This window comes from Fundulus heteroclitus, chromosome 21, assembly GCF_011125445.2.
Source record: "Fundulus heteroclitus isolate FHET01 chromosome 21, MU-UCD_Fhet_4.1, whole genome shotgun sequence".
Lineage (NCBI taxonomy): Eukaryota > Metazoa > Chordata > Actinopteri > Cyprinodontiformes > Fundulidae > Fundulus > Fundulus heteroclitus.
Window position 1 is genome coordinate 18557411 of NC_046381.1, and position 22733 is coordinate 18580143.

Sequence of the window (22733 nt, forward strand, 5' to 3'; positions counted from 1 at the left end):
ACACATCGCCAAGGGAACTGAGGGGCATAAGATGTAGGCTGTCTGATTTTTTTATTTTTTTCTTCACACAAAACACAAACACACAAAACATATTTGTCAACCAAAGCTAAACTAGACATCCTCCATTATTTTGTAATCGGCAGAGCAGCTGGAGTTTTCTAGTAACTTGATATTTCCAGGAAATGGTGTTAGACGAGTTTTACTCAGAGTGCACGGAGCTGAGCCCATATCTGTCAGGATCCCCAGTGGTTTGATTTTCGTATTTTTCGGACTAAACGTCGCTCAGGAAAGTCTTACCAGTCAAAAAATGTGTCACAAAGAGGGAAAAAAAACATACATGAATCTCATTGGATTACACATTTATTTAGGAATGTATTTTACACAAACCAAGACTAAAAACTGACATTTAATCTGGTAAAGCAACTTATTAAATCACACAGCTGCATCCACAACCGACTGAATACTATGGAACATACCTGGGAGGTTGAATGGGGTAAATTAGCATAACAAGCTAGCAACTCACACCGGGAAGGGTCTTCCCACCGCCTTTCAGTGTAATGGACCATTACACTGAAAGTTGTCAAAAATACACTGAAATTAGACCGTGACAGTGCTACGTGCTAAACTAACAGTACAACACAGATGTTTCAGAGCAACATAAAGCTCATGTGCATCAGCGAAGTTGTAAGCCACCTGGTTGACAGACCTGTAAGCTAGCGCTAGCTGTTATTAGCTTCACGTACAGCCCGATATCAGGGTTCTGTCGCGGTCTGGGGCCTTCGAGCTGCACCAGCGAAACGTCTTTGTTGTCTATAAGTACATTTTTAAAGAGTACAAGAGCAGCATATGGTTTTCACAAGCATTTGAGCCATCGGTAGATAGTAATGTTTTCTTCTTGTTTCATTGTCATCAATATGAATTACTATTTAAAATTGATATAAGTCGCAGGATTAGTCAAACAATGAAAATGAGTGCAACTTGTAGTTCGAAAAATGCCTCATTTCTTGTAGCTCCCTGGGGGTCCTGCAGTCTGTTCATGTTTTGCACTTTTAGTATAGTTCCTCCTTAGATTCTTGTTTCTAGTTGAGTAAAGTTTTTCCCTCTGTTTTGATCTGAAAAGATCAAATCACTTGTGTCTGGCCATTCTCATGTTCCGTGTCCCTGCCAGTTCATTGTCCTCTCTCTGCTTCTACCTAGTTGCCTTTACGCAGTTCACCTGTGTTTATTTGCTCCACCTGCTTTTTCTTTGGCTCCTCCTCTATAAGTTCAGCCAGTCCTGTCACACTCATGGTCAGGTCCTCAGTCATACTGTCCCTGTCCTGGTTCCATGCTTGCGGTGTTCCTGGTTCCTGCCATCCTGTAACCCTTCATTATATTAATAACTCACTCACCGTACAAGCATGCTGCTTCCTGGCCCTTGCCTGCCCTGCGGTCCCACCACGAACGCCTCAAACCCGACAATATCAGACTGAAACTGAAAGAAAAATGTACAAAAGATGTGTTTGGTGTTTGCTTCAACACTACCAAAAACTGTAAATTCAAATGAGAAAATTGGCAGATTAACAAATGAATGGTTTGATGGATAAAAAGGGGTAGGGGGAATCAGATTTGTTTTCTTTTAGGTTCAATGGACCCTCAGGGCAACACTAACAAAGCAGGTGAGCAAAATGTTAACCCAAGCATCACACTGTAAATGAATAACAAACAGATAATATTGTTTTGTTCTTTAAAATGTTGGAAACAGAAAAGACCCAACGCTGGTAAATTTTGGTTATTTTGGGCCTCAAAAAAAAAAAAAAAAAAAAAAAAACTTTCTTTGGCTTACATAGATGACAGGATAAATCATGCCAGCCTCTCTGACGGGAAGGGGGCGGGGCCGACTGAAGTTTTTGTGAGCCGGGAGGCAGAATCATCTCTGAGCAAAGGACGTGTCGGACTCTGGACAGCAGACAGTGAGCATCCACCAACTCTTACGCACCGGGCTGTCTGTGGATGTGAGCAGGATCGAGGGCAGATAGCTGGACGACGCGCATTTTTGAGGGGGATTCACTCACCCAACCACCATACCAACATGAGTAATCAATCGAACGGGACGGACCCCTGTAAAAACATGCCTCCGTTTGCTATCGAGATCATCCGACGTGAGTAGAACGGACCTGGATCTGTAGAGTTTACTCAGCAGGGTTATTTTGTGTCTATGGATGAGCGACGGCATAAAGGATCTGCACTTTACGCACCAGCAGGTTTACCGGCTGGAATTTTAATTAGTGTGGGCGAGTTTTTAAGCAGCGTTCAGCTGCAGCCTGGTGCCAAGCGTGAAAATACAGTTGGCCAGGGGTTGTTTTTGACACAAGAAGCTGCTCTGGGCTGTTTTTTTTGGTCCAGAGAGGGAAAGGCATGCCATTCACACATAAAGCCCCAATAGACCCCCTCCCTCTCTTTTTTTGGAAGAGGGTGAGTGTGTGCGAAGTGTATTTTGGGTGCAAACAGGAGTTTTTGGAATACCCGTGTGATAAAATAAACAAAAAGAGCATTGAAATGGTAACTCATAAACTTGCCACTCTCATCTCTGGACCCACACTCTTTAAATGCAGATTATTAATAGTATTTCTTGCACGGAGAAGTAAGCATAAGCTTTCAGTTGCACCATTTATTTGTTTATTTAGATATTTCTTCCTCAACTGCAGTCATTTTAAGAAAGTTACATTTGTTTTTTAAAAAAATCATTCACTAAAAAAGTTTGAAAAGTTTGCATTGGTTAGAAATGAAGGTAGGGATCTCTAACATGTTTATGTGATATTTTACCCTTTAAATTTATTGACAGAGAACATTTTGCCTTTAAACTACCAGACATTCAGTTTATTTATCTTTTAATAAAAGCTTTGTAGTGAAAAACCACAATTGAGAAAAAAAAAAAACTGGACCTTGCTTGACCTACGAAGTGTGAGCTCACGTATGAAATCCATAGATGTTTATTTTTTTGTATAGGTATCTGAAAACATTAACATACTCAGTTGTTAATGTAAAAACTAAATACTACTACGACTACTATAATAATAATAATAATAATAATAATAATAATAATAATAATAATAATAATAATAATAATAATAATCATCAATCCAACATGGTTTCATTGGACCACTTCAAATATATGTCTTGCTGTGTTGTTAACAACAATGAAAGTGTTAGATGACAAATTATGTTCTGAGGATGTTTTCGTAATAAACGGGAATTGTTAAGCCTGCAGCTCATGATGACAACTAAAAAGCTGTTTTTGATGACAAGCAGAACCGTTATTCTAGGCATCAGAACAAAATTAGCGGCTGATGGTTTGCTTTTTCATGATCCGGGGCAGTTTGTTAATGATCTTTTACCTTTTTACTTTACTGTGTGGTGTTTATTTCTGCTTTTGTGTCTTTTGCCGTTCCATATTTAGACTCCGGTTACGGTTTTAGATTCCTCATATTTTCATGTTATGAGATTGTTGCGTGCATCCCTCATACTGTCTCTACCCTCAATGGTTGCATGATCACATATTAGGAAAGTTGCACTGTTTTTTAAAGTCACAGACATTGATCATAGGTGTTTCAAAATGTTAATTTATTCGGTTGTTAAAATTGTTTTATAATAGTATTGGTTTTGGTGTGCCACCTGAAGATTATCAGCAGTTCACATCTGGCCAGAATCCTCTTGAGGCACCACTCATGTGCCTCAACATGAATGATAACTGAATAATTCATGTGATTTCCTATTGCTCACCACCGTCATGCAGTGAGTTCACTGTTGTGTAGTTTGATTGCTTCACTGTTCACCATTTTTGGCTACATAAAACTAAACTGTATTTTTATATTCTTTTTTTTTTTGTACTTTAAAAGCAGAACCGGCACCAACTGAATTTAATCTGATCATCTGTTAAGACTTGCAGATATTTGACTTGTAAATTGTCTCATCCATCATGTTTGAAGACACTGAAATGTACGCAACAAGAAATGGTTGACAAAATTTGCACAGTGACGCATTAAACTGGTGAGAAATAAGTGAAACGTTATTTTGCTCTACGAGTTATAACGAGTTAGTAGGGTATCATAAGATGTTTCTGTCTGCTTACTTTATAGGTGTAATGTGTGCGTCACGTCAGTGGCCGCATTCAGTTTTTTTGTTATATAAAAAGAAGTTGTCTATGAGCTAATATTTTCCTCCCCTTAATCTTAATTTATTCTATTTAATCCCCCAACCATGTCCCTCAAACATGTCCTTACATGCCCTATGCTCACCAACCTTTTTGAAACTGAGCGCTGCTTCATTGGTACTTGGTCATACGAAGGGCTACCAGTACTGAGTGACCTTTGAACCAGTCAGTCAGAATTTTTAATGTTTTTGTTTAAAGATATTGTCATTTTTAAAATAAAGAATTTGATGCCGCTCACTGGTGGGTTGTGTGGCTTGTGGGCACCACATGTAGTCCTTGGGGGAGCTACTGGGCGCCATGTTGGTGACACCTGTTGGTGACGCCCTCATTTATTTTACTCCATTTTGTGATATATTTTCTTGGCAGCCTTCGTGTTCATTTGTCCGTGTCTTTTTAAACACCATAAGGTTGAGGAAACATTATTCCAATTCCTCAATGACTCTTGTTTACTAACGACTGAAGAAAGCGCATCTAAAGACAGTGTTGACATTGCTAAGGCTGTGTTTCTAAAGTGATGATGACCTGACTTTTATCCAACGGTATGACTGGACTGGCGCTGCCTTTATCTCCTGCAGCATTTCTCAGTTATTTTTTAGCCTAATGTCTGCCTGCAGAAATAAGTACCCTTTTCAGGTATTCTCCAGATTATTTTAGTTAGGAGTTCAGCTATTGTCCTTTGGTTCATTTAAAGGAGCTATAAGTAAGATATTTACCATAAAATCAACCTAAATCATTCTAATTTGTCACCTGGGATGGAAGTAACATTCCCTATAAAACAATCGGTCCTCAACGTCAACAATGTCTTGGTCACGTTTTTCTCCTTTCAAACCTAAAGGGAAAGGTCCTGAACTACTTCGGTTCAGAGTGTAGCCCGTGTTTACTTCCTGGTTCCTGAGCCAATCAGATGAGAGTTCCCAAGGTTCCCAAAACAGAGCGCAGCATTTGGTATTTTATCTTGGCAAAAGAGCAGCAGCCTGCACACATGGAAGCCAGTAAGAGAAGCGGACCAGAAATAGAACAAAATTCAACATCATTTACCTGTCCTGTGGAAGTAACAATTCAGAAGAGTTTCACACCTTTTAAAAACAGCATATTAGATTGTTGTGATTGGCAAGCCGCTGTACCGATTAGAGCCACAAGCTCTCAGTATTACTTATAGCTCCTTTTAATTTGAACAGGTAAGTTTTGTTAATATTTCAGAAAGCTTGGTTTGGTTTGTTGTCCAACGTGATATCACTGTAGAAATTATGCCGCTCCTACAGCGGTGTGACGAGGTCTGACGGGCTTAGATCATCTTCATGTTATGGCTTGACCTCCACTAGACGGGTCATAACTTACTAAATATGATCAAGGCACAGCTGATGGATAAATAAGTGGTATTTTCAATATGTGAATTTAATGCCCCTTTCTAAAGGTGCCCTGGGGAACAGCCTGTATTGCCTATAGGAAAATCTGCCACTATGCACTGAAGAGAAAACCAACCTAACTCACATCTCAGAATTACTCTATTACCTTTAGTGCCTTGCCGAAGGATTCACAACCCTTTTGACACGTAACAACCACAAACGTCAGATTATTCTACATGGATTTCATGTAATAGACAACCTAGAAAGTAGTGCATAACTGTGTAGTTGGTGGATAATAATGCACCAGTTGCTATTATAAGTTTTTTTTTTTTTTTTTTTTTTTTTTTTGCAAACAGAAATCTGAAAAGCATGCAGTGCATTTGTATCCAACCTCTCTACCATGCTATCCCTAAATAAAAAAAAAAAAGCTTGAGCTTTTGAGAAATATAATGAACAAAAGGTATAATTAGGACCAAGAAACACAGCGAACAGATCAGGGATTAAGCTGTGGTGGGGTTAAAAGCAGGGTGTTTGTTGTTGTGGTTGTAACATGACAAAACCTGCAAAGGACTGAGTGGCATAAATATTTTGGCTGCGCACTGTAACGTGTCTTTCTTTGCTCTGCATGCTGGAGGAGGCTGAAGTAGCAGGGGTCCACAGGGGAAACAGCCAAACTACACACAGACATGCCCCAGCTAAGAGATGGGCCCCGGACCTTCAGGGCTGTGGGCCCATCCAACAACTGGATATGGTCCAGCCCCAGTTCAACTCTTGATTAGTAAATTTGTACTACACAAACACAACTGGCCTGAATTACACTTTAACTTTTTAACACTAAAGGCAAGGCAAGGCAAATTTATTTGTATAGCACATTTCCGTACAAAGACAATGCAAAGTGCTTTACATGATTAAATCATAGCAAAATAAAACAGAATAAAAGCAAGTTGGAATGAAATGCAGAAACCAAATAAAACATGGGGAAATAGAAACTAAAAGCAAATATTAAAAACAGTTGGACTACAAAGTTGAACTAATGATGCTTCTGTCATGTCATGCTTTCAGGCTCATACTTTTCATCATGAAATCAAACTTTCCACCCTGGGGGAAAAGATTGGCCCTGGAAACTTTGCCTTTGACCCATTATACTAAAATGATCATCATCCACAAAACCCTCCAGATGGAAGCGCAGTATGTCCAGCACATATGTTAGACATTAGATTACATCGCAATAACGGAACATCACAGAAAAAAAAAAGATGGAGCATTTCATTGTTTGTATAGCGAAATGGCTCAGGAAGTTGAATTCTGATGTTGGGGCTTAACGTTTCTGAAGAAAACCGACCGGGCACAACAGACAGCAGGCAATGCCGATAAACCTGAGCAAAACAGGAACACTTGTTTGTGGGGTTTGTTTCAGTCTTACTACCACTAATGACTCTGAATTCCTAACAGTAAATGACGCAGATTACAAGAATAGGTCCATTTACGGCTACAGAGCTTTAGCCGTTTACTGCCTTTCCTTCCATTCTTTTGTTTCTCATTTTCCTTTCCCTCGAAAGAAAAACCTAGCTGGCCAGGCCGCTGACGACGACATCCACCTCCATCCTAATCAGCCGTATCATCTCCCCATCCTCGTCCTCGACATCCTGCCGCTTCTACCAACCTTTTCCATTACTGACTCTTGGGGTTTAGCCTGATGCCTTGGTTTTAAGTTTGTAAGATATGATAAAAAGATAAGAAAATCCTCAGAGATCTTTCGTTTGGTTCATTCCTTTAAAGTTCTCCCTGAATAGCGTTTTTTTTTTGTTTTTGTTTACACTAGCAAAGCGAAAAGAGCCAAAGTTTATGTAATTCACATGTAATTCCTGGATTTTGTGTGTATAGGAACTGTAATGTTTTTTGGCACATCTGTTGTATTAAATAAAGTGTAAAAAAAAAAAAAAAAGCCAAAGTTTATATTTTTTTTATATGGTACCACGCAGGTAAATGCTTTAATACAACAATGATTCATTGATTTATTTATTTTTTTTTCATTTTTTTCCCCCTCTTAAAACTTGCAAGGACTTGATGTAATTTTGACTTTTAAGCTGTTTTTCATCCAGCCTACAAAAGCGAGTATGAGCATGAAAATAATTTTTACCGACAGGAGTTTGGACCTGAATCAAATCCGAAACCTTCTTCTCTTTCAGAGATGGATGTCGTTAGCATTATCCTGTATTCTGTCCTCACCTTCATGGCTGCGGTTTCGGCGCTGGTCTTCATGGAGGAGTGTGTGTACATTTACAGGAAGGTGCCCGCCAATAAGAAGAGTGTAATCATCTGGGTGAACGGGGCAGCTCCGGTAAAGTCACAAACACATGGTATAAATAAAGTGCCTTGAAAAGTATTTACGGCCCTTTAAATTTGTCACATTGCAACAACCTTCTCTGGGTTTTAGTTGGATTTGAAGGGATTGACCAAAATAACTTGCAGAATTGTGAAGCAGAAGAAAAATTAAGCAGGGTTAAAAAAACAAAAAACATTTTAATCTGAAAAAGGTGTCACTGTATTTACTTTCCACTTCCTTTTATTCTGATACTCCTGAATAAAATCCATGGCAACCAATTGCCTTCTGAAAGTGGCTTGTGAGCCATTTCAACTTGCCTTATATCTTAACCTGCTGCTACTACACCACTGCAGTGTGCTTTCCTGTGTAATGCTTTCTTTTCTTACGGTCTGCTCACGTACCGCCCTTTGAAATGTCTTGTTACTGAAATGTGTGTAACCTCATCTCTGTATAAGTCTGAAAACCTGAACACACCATCCACAGAGAAACATAATGGCTATTATGCTGTGGGGTTGCTTTTTCACCCCTTTTCAGCAGTAACAATTGATGCCCTATGGCCTTCTTACACTGTGCGATTATTTTTTTTTTTAGCAATCTTATGAGACTAGTCCACGACACACTGTGCAACGTCAGGTTTGATGTGTGCACATCGTAGGATCACCGTCTACTACTAAATCGTTCACGATGTACGGCAATAAGCAACTTAATCAGCGTCTGCCATCCATCTACAACACCGGCTGTATCTAATATAAACAAACAAAAACAGCTGTTCAGCTGCATGCTCTGCTCTTCCATCCCAAACCCATGCAAATCCAAAAAAATTAAAAATAAAAATCAGATAAGATATTTTATATATTGAGATATTCTGAAACTGTCAGATATTGATCGCAAGTTGTCTTAGGTCATAAAATGCTAATAACGGCCAGCGTTGAACCTGACAGCACGACACAAGATCGCAGATTAAGAGGCACGACCTAAGATTTCTCCACAATATTAATTTCAGTCCTCGTCTTTGATCGGCGACGGCTCAAAATTGCACAGTGTCCACCGGGCATTAGACTTCCCTGTGAGTTTTAGTAAGTCATAGACAAAGACGGAGTGGTAATATAAAGTGTGGTTAAATCAGTCCTTTTTAATCAGATGCCCCTAAATAAAGTCTGTTGCAATCAGGTAATTCATAAACACACCTCACCTGTGTGTAGTTTATTATCAGTATAAATCTGAAAACATTTCCACGCCACTACCACAGAAACACACTCGCCATGTTTCCATCAACATTTTTTATGCACATTTTGAAGTATCACATTCAAAATACCTTCATCAGTCTAATAAAAAACTGTTTTTTTATTGCTTGCTTGGTGGTTTTTAGTTTTTCCTAAAACCAGTTAATGTGCAAAATCGAGATGGAAAAACATTTCCGAATAAGTTTTGATGTAGCAGACATTTACCTCCAAGTGACTGGTCAGCTGTCAGCGTCTTCCTAGATATTCCCATTACACAAATTTCTTACGCTCCGTCTCCAGACTGCAAGCAACAGCTCCAGTGCTTGTTGACATGGCAGAATAATTACAACTTGCCCGATGGCAACACATTCCTGAAAAGCTCTCTCCATTTATCTTCGATGTGTGGTCCATGCTAGTTTGCAACCTCAACTTCCTGCATATCACAGCCATACATAACGATGGCTTTTGACAAAATTACCCTTTTGCACAATTTGCTTCAAACCAGCAGATGGAAACACGGCAAATTCACATTTTCCTTTTGCAAAATTTTCAAAGTTCACAAAAAATTTGCATGACAATAGAATGGAAACATAGCTATAGAGGTGGGAAAACTTTTTTTTATCAGAAGGCAAGACTTATACTTTTATACAATTTAACAAGAATTCGGACTGGTCTATTACACAAAATCCACCATATTTGTTTTTGTACTGTGGCAAAACGTGAAAAAGGGTCATGAATACTTAATACGTGATTTTAGGTTACATGCTGAGTAATCCCTCCTTTTTCCTTGGCTTTTACAGGTGATCAGCACCATGTCCTGCCTAGGAATGTGGATCCCCAGAGCCGTGATGTTTACAGATATGACCTCCGCCACGTAGGTTTTTTTTTTTCTCCCCTACTTTATTCCACATTTCCTTGTCTTTGGTGTGCTGTGTTTTATACCCTTCCATTCCCGCTGATGAAGGATCAAAGGGGAACCCAAACCTCATGATATCTTTGGAACATTTTATAGAAAACAGCAGTGCTGTTGTGCAACATGCTTTCACTTATAGGGCTTTTTCTCTCTCTCGCCTGATCGCCGTGCTTTTTCTCCTTCTAACGGCCTCTGTTGCTCTTCTATCCCCATAGCTATTTTGCCATTGTGGTGTTTAAGTTCCTGATTATGATGCTGGAGGAAATTGGAGGGGACGAGGCCTTCCTGAAGCGAGCCGACAAACACAAACTGAAGATCAGTACGGGGCCTTGCTGCTGTTGCTGCCCCTGTCTCCCACACGTGTCCATCACACGGTAAACTCCCCAGTGACCCCCAACTATTCAGGAGTTTGTTTTTGGTTTTTATACTGATGTGGGCTTGTTTTATCAGATTTAAAATGAATCAGATTACTTCTATTATGGTCTCATCAGGGAGTAAGAGTCAGGAAAAGACAGCAGAGAAGAGATTTGGAAGCATTAGGTCTTTAAGAGTTTTTTTCCCCCCATACTTGTGTTACGAACTTTACAGACGGAGAACCCGATATTCCACACATACAAGGTATTGCGTATAAGAAATTTATTACAGAATAGGAGCTTGAGGCTAGATCCAGGCAGGAATGCGTTCTGTAGGACGGCCGTTTGTCATTCGCTAACAGGTTTGAGACAGGCAGATGGATCAGTGGGGGTATGGAAGGTTTGCGGTCGGGGTATTGGCCCTGGTCGTTCTCCAGAAAATTGAAGTTCTGTGTAGATGTCTGACAAGGGTTAGGGCAAAGTAGGAAAATCCGTGAAACTTGGTCAAGAACAGAGAATCAGGCAGGGAAAACCTGCTGGACGTCTACAGGCTCAACGCTTTCAATAATCTGGCAACGGTCTGTCTGTGGGAGTCTAGTCAGTAGAGGAACAGAGAGAGGAGATGAACTTGATGGTGCTCACGTGTGCATAAAGGATGCAGACAGACAGGCCAGCATCATAGCAGCTTGAGTCTCTTATAGGCTTGGTTTCTTCTTAGTGAAAAAGCTCTTTGAACAAAGTAAAACCAATCACAGAAACCTTTAAAACATTGTGTAAAATGCTTAGATTCATAGAAGTAACATTTGAAATGGAAATGTGTAACCTCTAAGAGTAACTGAGTTTACTGCACATATTTAAAAAAAAAAGACCAGTAACCTATTAGGGTGTACTGTACTATGGAAAGGAAGAAGTTATCCATATTTTGTCATGTTGCCACCACAAAAATAATGCACGTGTTTCTTCTAAATCTTTCCCAAATAACATTTTTTAACGCATGGGGTGCATTTTTATTCAGTCCCTCTACTTTGATACCCCTAGATAAAATCCTTGGACCATGAGCCATGCAGAAGGACAGAGCAAACACGGGAGGAGACGTTGCTCTAATCTCTGCAACTAAAGGGTGGTCTTTAAACCATCGAGTTAGGGGATCGGTACGAAAACGTATGCCACACTTTTCAGATTTCTACTTGTCAGAAAGAAAAGCCTTTTCCTTCCACTTCACAAATGTTGCTCTACAATACAATAATAAAAATGGAAGCTTGTGGTTGTAACGTGACAAAGTGTGGGGGAAATCCAGGGGGTATGAAAACCTTTCGCAAGGCACTCCACTACATCTGTTAAAAAGCTGTTGCCGACAAAAGCCTGTTACTGAAGACTCGAAGGGGGGGGACTGGTTTGGTCCCACATTTGGATGTGGTGATGATGTAAGTTTGGGCGCTGAGTGGAGGATTTTACAACCTTGATCATGTACAGATGCATGTCGGGGCCCAGAACAGATTCAGTCATGTCAGGAAGCTTTTGAAGTTGTTTTTAGCCTGTTTGAACAGAGTCAGCTTGTGTGCAAACAGTGTCGGATTCAAACAGGAGAGCAGCCTTTCTAAGGATAGAGGCCGAGTGCCCTTCTGGTCATTCACGTCGGGTCAATGCCCGCATGCAGCAGGGATGTCACGGTCCCGTCGCTCCTCTTTCTGGTTGCTCTCAGTATTTGCCACTGTGGTAGTTTTGGGTACAACTCTGTTATTTATTAATGAAATGTCTGCTTGAGGACCTTGCACACCGATTGCTAGCACGATTATAAACAGTTTTCCTAATCTGTCCAACCACCAGAAGCCTTATAAACTATTACCCCACACATGCAGCAATGGTGATGATAAGCGTGCCAAGGCAAGCTCAGCTAAATCTTGACTGATCTGTTTAGAAGATATTACTGGGTCCCTCAGGGGCCCCTGGCACTGTTATCGTTCCCCGGGCATGTTCAGATCTCAGCTTGCCACAGCCTCGATCAAATTTACCCCACCCTCAGTCTGTGTTGCTAAAAAAAGGACATCCATTGTGGTCAAGCTCAGGATATTCCCAGTACAACTGGGGATTCAACAATGGACTTGTGCTAATTTCTTGTCTCCAAGATTTAGTGTAATAAAAAAAAAAGCGTCCGTAAACGTATTTCCTCTGTTCCCATTCCAGACGCACGCTTTTCCTGCTCAAGCTGGGCTCCTTCCAGTTTGCCATCCTGAAGCTCGTCTTCACCATCCTTTCCATTATCCTGTGGACCAATGGGAATTTCAACGTGCAAGACGTAAGCTACAGGGGTAGGAAAGTGTGTTTTTATTAGCGTCTGACGGGCAAAACCCCAACACAACGTAAAATCGGGACATGGGAGGAAAGCGCTTTGCCCGCTTTGACCGTCTCTCACAACGTTAGCACAACTGCGGACCTGCCATGATGATCGTCAACTTTAACCCACAGCTGGGGAAAGGATGGCTGTAGAGATCAGCAGGCCGCTGGGGAAAATCTGTTGCCAAACTATTTGCTGTGCGCTCAACAAACCTGGTCTTTGAGGAAGCACGGCGGTAAGACAGCCACTGCTGGAAGAGAGCCTTGAGAGGTTAATCTGTAATCTGTCGTGTGTCAGCAAAATGTGTATGATGTATCCTAAAGGCGCTAACTCACGCACGTTGTTACAAGACAAAACTCGCTGCGCTGCACTTCAGGCTTAAAAACACTACCCGCACAGTGAAGAAAAGGTGCGAGAGAATCCAGCTGCTTTTTCTTAGGCAGTGACCGATTAACTTGTCATGTTTACCCGGGCAAACTCATCTAACCCTGCTGAGGAAAAGCTTGAACTCCTGACACCCTTAAATACGGATGTTCACGAAATCTCTCCATCCACCTTACCTGAGTTTGAGCAAGGGCTGGACGATAAAGATAAAAAGCATATCGATAAAATAGAAATTATATTGATCGATAATTATCAAGAAATGCAAAACATATACTTTAAGTGCAGCCCTGGCCATGTTATGATGTTGCTTGGCAACCTGTTTTTAGATACAGAACACACAAACACTGAATTCAAACTCAACCATTTAGTTCAACCAACTTTTTACCAAAACTGCAAATTTTTAAAAATCAAAAAGAAGGCGTGCTCTCTGACCTCTTTAAAGGAGTTGGAGCTTGGTGACGGATCATTTTTGGGTCTATGTCTGTGATTGGTTGGGAGGATGTAATGACTGTAGTATTAACCTACATGATAGGCTAGAGTGCAAAAGGAAGGTAAACTGTCCTAATCAACTTTTTAACCCTCTTTTTCTATCGATATATTTCTATCGATTGATATATATTGTTATTGAATTATTGTCCAACCCTAGTTTGAGTTTTTTGGGGTTTTTTTTTTTGTAGTGTTTGGGCAAAAACGACGCACATCTTTTTTCAGCTTTCTTGTTGTGCAAAAAGAAAATTAAAGACTAAATGGCTTTCCTTCTACTTCACTATTATGTGCCACCTTCTGTGAAACTTGTGGCTATACCACGTAAGGGATACGACTGCTTATGTACGTCTTTTACACCACAAACACTGTCTTTTGAGAGGAAATTAGTTCTGATTAGGCTTCAATTTGGCCTTTATGACCACATGTGCGGGTTACCCATGACAAATACCTGAGCGTGTAAAGGAATGTCTGACGAGTCGAGGATTTCTCTCTTTCACAAATATGATAGTTTATAATTGACTAATTCAGTCTCATGTTTACCCTGTCCTCAAAGCATGCTTTTATACGGACTTGCCAATGAGCTGTCACGGTTTCGGGTTCGGTTAATGAAAACAAGTAAAACATTATCCCAAGTCATAGACAGAGAAGTGGACAATGGCAGCTCTTTGCTTTTGGCTTTGCTTTCAGTTTTCCCCTCTTCTTCTTCTTCTTCTTTTAAAAAACAAACACATAACCTTTAGATATTAAGAGTCATGGGAAGCTTTGTTGTTTTGAAACCTTTGCAAAAATAAACAAATCACTTAAAGCTGCTATATATGTTCATCATTTAAATAAATCTTTCCTAGTTCCAGTAAGTGCAGCACAATGGCGCCTTCCTCAGTTTCACTTTTCTTTCTTTTCCTTCTTTCTTTTTTCTAATAACTTTTGAACAAAAAGAAATTCTGTGTTTGTTCAGTCCGCTTTGTATTAATGCTATTCAGCAATGAATCACTGAAGAGAATCACTTTCTCTTTAAACGGGGTGTAAAAAAAACTTTCATAATCCTCTTTCACCGCAGCTTATGCTGCTATTGAATCTCATTGGCTGTTTACTGGATGATTGAAGTTTGAAGAAACGAGACATACTGGTAATTTGACCATTTGTTTGCCACCAGAGGCGTCTGTACTGAATCAAAGAGCAGTACCCGACCACAGCAAACCTGGCACCATTTCCTCATGCTGGTCACCATGAGGAAATGGTGACCAGCATCTGGTGTTGGCCACAAAGCAGCCAGCGTGGCGGTGTTCATCACTCTGGCCTGACCAGATCATCCCACAAGGGTTCGGTGGGTTTGAGTTCAGGATCTCAGGATGCTCATTCTATCCTCTCCTCTCTCCAATGTGGTGCTATTAGGAGGCGCCACTGAGCTATATTATACACTGGAGTGCTAATAGCCCGCTCTTAGAATGAGTCGCTTTGAAGCCACCAGCCGCCATATTGGTACTCCCTATTTTCCCCCAGTAACTAGGGAATATGTGCGCTACAGCGTCGAATAACGAGGATTTTCTCATGTTCAGGGGGGCTTAAAACTTTTAAAATGTCAAATGTCATATACTTTTATGTTATGTTCTAAAACTATCAAGTACTGAGAAAGTCATGTGCTGAAATATTTTGCATTTTATTTATTCAAAAAAAAAAAAAAAAAAAAAAAAAAAAAATATATATATATATATATATATATATATATATATATATATATATATATATATATATATATATATATATATATATATATATATATATACATTTAATATGAATAACGTAAAATATTTCAGCACCTAATTTCCTAGTAGTTCATAGTGTTAGTACATTCAATGACTGTAGAGTTACCTATGAAACGTTTTCACACAGCCAGAAAACTGCTTGTTGTTGCAACCAAATCCTATGGGATTCTGTGAGAGTAGGGAGTAGCAAGATGGCTGCCGGTGACTTCAGTTTTTCAGCAAAATCAGCACTCAAGTGTATAATATAGCTCAGTGGGAGGCACCCATTGAGTAGCATCTAATACGAGCTGGGAAACAAACCGGCCTTCCAACAGTATAAAGAGGCTCCTTAACAACCCCGAGATAACCAACCAAACACAAAAGTCCTTGCCTTTTGTGCTAGCTTATTATTTTTGGGTTCTTTAGAGCTCCAGAAGTGCTTGAAAGGGTGTCAGATCTTTTAAAATGAATAACGCTTGTTGAGCTTTATAATATATATGATCGATCCAAACACTATACGCAGTTTCTTGATGCTTTATTGAGCAATTGTTTTTCTTTGTTTGTCTGAAGGTCTTCCAATAAGTGTTGAGTAGAAAAAGGCATATTTAGTTGTCGCTTATAATTATTTATCAGCTGTGTTTGAATTTTCTGTTATCGTGATCACTTTTTAGATGAGCATTACCGGCGCATCTATATGGATCAACCCGTTTGTTGGCATCTTGACAATTATTGGTCTGTGGCCTGTCTCCATCATGTTAATCCACCTGAAGACCACCTTACGAACGCGTAAGATCGTCCCCAAGTATGCCATGTATCAGGTAAGGTCGCGGAGATGCAGTTTCCCTGCACCGATGTTGTCAAACGTTAACAGTATCCATGTTCTGGTGTTGGTAGTTGGTGCTGATCCTGAGCCAGCTGCAGACAGCCATAATCAACATCTTGGCCATGAATGGAACCATTGCCCCCTCTCGACTTTTATCATCTCCAGCCAGAGGATACAGTGAGTGAAAACTCGACCCGTCGGTTTATTTGGGCTCATTCACTGTTAAACCAGCGTTTTCAAACTCCTGCCTCTGGTCGCCAGACAATAGGGGATTTAATTAACATCAGAGCCAGCCAATTTGTCTGCTGCTAAAGCTGTGCAAAACATGCTCAGACCGATAGTTTTAGAGTCCATTACGGGGAAAAAAATAAGTATTTATGCTCTGATTCTCTTCCAAAAAGAAACCCAGGGCGAAGCTTGTTAAACTTCTTAGGAGGTATTCTGTTTTATATCAGGCTTCCCAAGTAGATCAAGACATTTTCAAACCTGTCTTTTGTCAGTGCCAAAATGGCAACTTTAATATAACAAAACAGAGACCATGCACAACACATGTGTCACTGTGATTATGAAGGTTTTGTTAATACAACTTTTTTAAATTTCAGATGAAAAGGTCACGCTGAATGACTAAATCAGATAAGATCAGTTGAGGATTTCTTTAAAAAAAAAAGCATAATTATATGAGCAGAAGCACTTTCTGGCCCAAAGGTGTGCACATCTTCCTTTTAAAAAGCCGACAGGTGACGTCAAGGAAAGAAAATGAAAAAGATTTGTGCAGTTCATCTGAATAAAATAAATGAGTAAATATATTTTTTTTGGGGGGGGGGGGGGGGGGGGGGGTGAAAAACAAAATGAAAAAGCTGCAATACCCTGGTCCCAAAAATGTGACCATGTGTCCGGCAGGCTCACGTGGAAGGATAACATGAAGGGAGACCACTAAAGGACAGAAAATTGTGTATTATAGTAAAATGAATACAGAGAATCTGAAGTGAAAAAGCTCAATTTCAGGTTAACCCAGAAGTCCAATCAAGCAGCAAACGAAGCAAACCTTAACCCAACCTAGAACTTAAGAAAGAGAGCTAATAAATGAAGATCTCAGGAGGGTGGGAGAGACTTAATCTGCATGTTATTAGCACTTAGACTTGATATTTATTTTAGTGGTTTTCTGTATGGTGCTTAGTGACGGTTTTGCCCATGAAAACTCTACTCACTCATACTAACTTTGATGCATCTTTGCTGGAATTTGTTGCTGTTCCTTCAGATTTGCCGTCTGCCTTTTGGCCAAGCTGAACTCTCCTGCTGATTTTTAGGACTCTCATTAACTGATATGATATAAAGCAGATGGAAAATTTAATCAGAGAGGTATACACTGCAAAAACAGATCTAAAAGTAAGTAAAATATTCTTAAAGTTAGTGTATTTATCCTTGATTTGAGCAGGTAAAAACGACTATCTGCCAATGGAACGAGTATTTTTACCCCTAAAATAAGATAATTAGACATCCTGCACTTAAAAAAAAGATGATGGAGATGAATTGTTCCTATTTTAAGCGCAATAATTTTATTCCATTGGCAAATCATCTTATTTACCCGCTCAAATCAAGGACAAATACAATGATTTTAAGAACATTTTACTTATTTCTAGTTCCGTTTTTGCACCAGGTTTTATTCTATATGTGCTCAAGCAGGATGCTAATAACACTTGTTTGATTTCACATTTTCTCCATAGCAAATTGGTTTATTTGTTGTTGTTTTTTTCCCAGAGGAAACATACAGAAAGTTGCCCCATTAAAGGTGAAAAAAGTGCTAAATGGTTTAGCAAAGTGTCATTCTTTACATCGCCTAGATCTGGGCATTTTAACAGGGGTGTGGACCAGTTTGAGAGCCACTGTCTAATAAATGAATAAATCAGAACAGGCCAAACAGGATTACAAGAAACTATGACCTGAATAAATGTACATATATGTATATAGTGGGCGTCACTCTTAGCACTGTGTGTTTTCTGTGTGTTTTCTCACAAACCGTGATTTCTCCCTTTCCATGGACGACCCCGTCATTGTTTGCTGTCTGTCTCCATAGTGCTCAGTCAGCAGCTCCTCATCCTGGAGATGTTCATCATCACTCTGGTCACCCGGCTGCTGTATCGACGACCGTACGAACCTCTGCCGGAGGAAAACCCGGCCAACAATGAGAGCACCAAGATGGTACCATTAACAGCCTCTGTATGAGGGCTGAATTCATTTGTGTCCCAGAGCGTGTTTGTGCAGGCGGGGTTTGATAGGAATTAAATATATTGATTAGGATTAATCAATAAATGTGAATTTGAGGTAAATGAGCGTTGTGTTTGCACGTCTGACCGATGGGACACTCGGGTCACTTTTCAGGAATATGTTTTGACAAGCAGAAACCGCCTCTACAGATAAAGGGAACCTATTAAAGCAGCCCTCTCTGTAAACGTGTCCTCTCAGGCATAAACACTTCTCTTGCTGATATGGTTGACGTAACTTTACGTCCTCCAGTCTCTGATTGCACCTTACTGAAATATACAGCACCCTGTCATGTAAAAGTCTTCTGTTTCCAAGCGACGTGAGGCATCACCAAGACACAAAGCGAAAAAAAATGATGACTGGATTGGAACCTCTGTTTGCAGAGGATATTTGATGTCTTCAAAGGTCCCCTCAGAGTTTAGTTTAACTGTTCAGGCTTTATTCTGAGAGATTCGTCTAAAGGACGCAGCGTGTAAAGTTAAATCTGAGTCCTCTAGGCTGGCCCCTTAATTCGGGGGTCGCAGAGTTTTTTGCGCCGGATGCCCTTCCTGATGCAGCTGGGATTCGAACCCGCAAGAGTGATTGAAGTTAAATTATTTACTGATTTAACTTCACATGCTGCCCAGTCCTTGAGACAGTGAAGCCCAAACCGCAGCGCCTCCACCACTGTGCATCACAGCTGAATGAGTGGTCCTTCAGGGAAGATGTCGGTGGTCTGTGCTTTTCCATTGGTATTGTTACTAGATTCTTACATTGACTTTTGATCTAGTTAGTGTACTAATATTCTCTGACAATATGTTCACTGGTTAGCTGTATATCTGCCCTCGTTTCAGTTGTACATTTGTTGGTCCGGTCTCAGCTGGGGTTTGCTGGATGACAGATCCCTGTTTCAAAGAGGATTAAATGGTGTCCTGTGTTATTAGGAACCTACACTATGTTATAATTGTACTGACACTGTGTCTTTGTGGGTATAAATGTTTGCTTGTTTGTTCCCCCCCCCCCTCCCCCAAAAAAGGGACCTTTACTTTGCTAGGATTTCCTGGCAACACGTCTAACAGCTTTCTTAATATAAATGATGAAACAAACTGGAGAGCAGAATCCAAAGATTTGTTAAAGGTGAACATTGTTATAGCCAACCAAAGGGATTTTCAATAAAGATGCTTGCATTTTCTACAGGATTTTGTTTCCTTGTTAGTTTGTGTGCTGGTTTTCGTTCTTAGTAGTGTTGCACCGATACCGATACCGGTATCGGCCGGGGCGCCGATACCGCACTAAAATGGTGGTACCGGTATCGGCGAGTAGCAACAAATAGGTCACCGATACCATTTTGATGTTTGTATGTCACTTGAACACAGCCTTCTCTCTCCTGACACTCACTAGTTCTACTGGATTCACTTTGTATTAGTCTTTTTTCCTGCTTTAATAAGGTAGCAGCTTGACAAAGCCATGATAGCAATTATTTTACATCCAAGTAGTATGCTGTTCTTCATATATACACACACACATCAATTTCAAAGTAATGGAATCGGTATGGTATCGGTATCGACCGATACTGCACAGCCAGGTATCGGGTATCGGTTTCGGGGCCAAAAAATGGCATCGGTGCAACACTAGTTCTTACTGATGGGAAACACAAGGGTATAGAACTTGGTGTCTCTCGGGTGCAGATGTGCCTTACAGCTGTTGAACTAAATAAATCTTGGTTGCCTGGTTTAGTTCTGTAAACACCAAAAAAGACTAAATATATATCATACTTATGATTGAAAGCCTAAATTATATAGAGGGACATGTACTTCAGTTGTATTGAATGTAAAAACTAGTTTTCATGTAAACTAAAATGTTTCTGCTTCAATATTTCATTTGCAGGTTGTTTTGATTGCTTTGACATCTAATTGGACTTTTAGCTGCAATTAATTGAATCAACTGCTTTAATAATCTCTTGTGAAGTGCCGGAATTCAGTTTGTGTAAAATAACACCACCATCACCCCACACCCCATATTTCTCAATTTTTTTTTTTTTTATTATGTGAACCATGAATAAACTATTACTATTTTTTACAACTTTTGTGTACTACTATAAACCTATCTATATATATATATATATATATATTATGTTTTAGTTTTCTGTTAACCCTGAGCAAGAATATTTTAAACATGAAACCTTTCAATTGTTTATTTTTTCCTCAAGAATAACTTTTAACATAAGGCATACGATCAAGCATACAGGTGTTTCGTCCTGTCTTTATATGCAGTGAAACTGACTGTAATACCTAACGTGACCAGCAGAGGTCCCCATATCCTCATTGATGTTAAGCCGGACACACAGGCACTTCTTACAGAAATATCATCGTTTGATGCACGTTAAATAAAAGTTTGTAGGGGAAAGCTCGTCGTTCACAACACCGACATCTCGTCATTTAAAGACGAACAACATACGTCCAGCTGCTACTTGGAAAAACAAACTACAAGATATGAGCGATATTAACTGACACGCTTTCAACCAATGGAATTGACACTGCTGGTCACTTCCCAGTTTTAAGCCAATCAGCGCACAGCATCAGCCGGGTGCTCACGCGCAAAGTGCGGTTGAGCCGGAATTGGAAGTACGTGCTTCCTAGAACATACCACTACGGGGCCCGGATGCTGAATGGTCGGACTTTCAAAAATAAAACAATTTGCATCGGCAAGTTAACTACAAACATATTAGTCCACCACCAAGTCGACAGAGTAGGGGAGATATGTTTGTTATATTTAACACGTCTTGGTTCCAGAAATATAATAAGCAATCATAACAGAAGAACTAGCCTATGGAAGCTAATGTGTCCCAATACTCTAATTAAAATGCATACATAGAAATGCTATTTCATTTCCAAAATACAGCTGCATTTTTTACTCATAAATTTAAAAAAAAAATAATAATCATCCAAATTGCATTTTCATTTTCTTCTCCAAGATTGCTCAAGTTGTAAATTAATTAAACTGATAAATAAAATAAAATGTAGCATTTCATTTTCAAAAGATGTCCTGGCAAAAAGTGAACAAAATTCCTTTTAAAATTTTCAATTTGAAAATTAAAATCTATTAGCAGAAATTATTTTTAAATTCAAAGTCATAGCTGTATTGTTTGACTCATAAATCATAAAAAAATCAATCATTAATTTTCTTCTCCAAGACTGCCCAATTTGCAAACTAATTTAATAGATTAATCAATAAAGAAAAATTACATTTAATTGTCAAAAGATTTCGCAGCAAAAAGTGACCAGAATTAATTTTAAACTGTCCAATTTGAAAATTAAAACATACTAGCAGGATTATTTTTTCCGTTCAAAGTCAAAGCTGGATTTGTTGACTCATAAATTTAATTGCTAATAATAAGTCATCCAAACTGCTTTTCATTTTCATCTCCAAGACTGCTAATTATGTGACATATCAAAAGAGGAAACTAAAAAGAAATGGCTTTTTCGTTTTCATGCCCGCACCCGCAAAAACTGTAACATTAATAATTTTGAATTCCAAGCGGCACAGGAGAAACTATGTCTTTGCAACAGCTCACAGCTTCTAACACATTGTCTGTTTTTGGTATTGCTTCATCAAAGTGCCTTTATTTTTGCTGGGCTAAAGCCCCTGATTTGCATGAGGTTGTGTCCATGGACAGGTTGCCAGTCAGTCATGATGAGACCAAGAAGGAGACATCCCATCCATTCTTCAAGAGAACCTCTTGATTTAGCGCAGACAAGTTTTTGGATTTTGAGAGAATGCTGGCGTACAAAGAGAAAGAATCCGAATTATGAGAATATTATTGCAATTGTTTAACCAAATTGTGCAATAGTTAATCGGGTCTGAAAAGGAAGTAGCCTACAAAACATCTGTGGACGCCAGCAGGTAACAGGTACTAAAACCAACAATTAGCTCCGGTCAATACATTTGACCTACTGGCAGAAGCCGATCCAACTATATTCTGGAGAAGCAGCAAAGCTAATAAGCCAATAAATGAAAGTGCATATAAATTAACATAACACCTAGTATATTATAATACATAAACTCACCTAATCCACCCTTTCTTCCCTATATTTATTACTGAAAATAACCTCCAGTAATGTAAAAGTAAGAATGTAAAATCTATGATTGAAACCTGATATTTACATTCACTGCACAAAAGACACAAAACCTTTTTTTCTCTCAATTTTCTGTCAATCACGCTTACCAATGTTATGTCAGTTTTCTAAATTCAAGAGTATGTGTAGAGATTTTATTTTATTTTAGCTTCAGATTCAGAAGGCACTCGTTGCAGTGCTTTTAAACAATTTGGAAAACCCCAGAAGATGAAGTAATGGCTTTTTAAGCCTCT

General features: G+C 39.5%; 1 protein-coding gene across 1 annotated transcript; it reads left to right on the forward strand.

Annotated features, from left to right (window-relative positions):
- Window positions 1–1876: 1876 nt before the first annotated feature.
- slc51a (solute carrier family 51 subunit alpha) lies at window positions 1877–19563 on the forward strand. Its single transcript, XM_012862979.3, has 8 exons — window positions 1877–2141; window positions 7728–7879; window positions 9888–9961; window positions 10216–10374; window positions 12538–12649; window positions 15972–16118; window positions 16195–16300; window positions 18198–19563. The coding sequence occupies exons 1-8, from the start codon at window positions 2072–2074 to the stop codon at window positions 18344–18346; spliced, it is 969 nt and encodes a 322-aa protein (XP_012718433.2). The 5' UTR covers window positions 1877–2071; the 3' UTR covers window positions 18347–19563.
- Window positions 19564–22733: the final 3170 nt, after the last annotated feature.

Excerpts from the sequence above, each read along its gene's own strand:
- slc51a (XM_012862979.3), top strand. The coding sequence starts at position 2,072 with ATGAGTAATCAATCGAACGGGACGGACCCCTGTAAAAACATGCCTCCG. Across the intron at positions 10,375-12,537 it reads CCACACGTGTCCATCACACG|ACGCACGCTTTTCCTGCTCA; the intron begins GTAAACTCCCCA and ends TTCCCATTCCAG. Across the intron at positions 12,650-15,971 it reads GGAATTTCAACGTGCAAGAC|ATGAGCATTACCGGCGCATC; the intron begins GTAAGCTACAGG and ends ATCACTTTTTAG.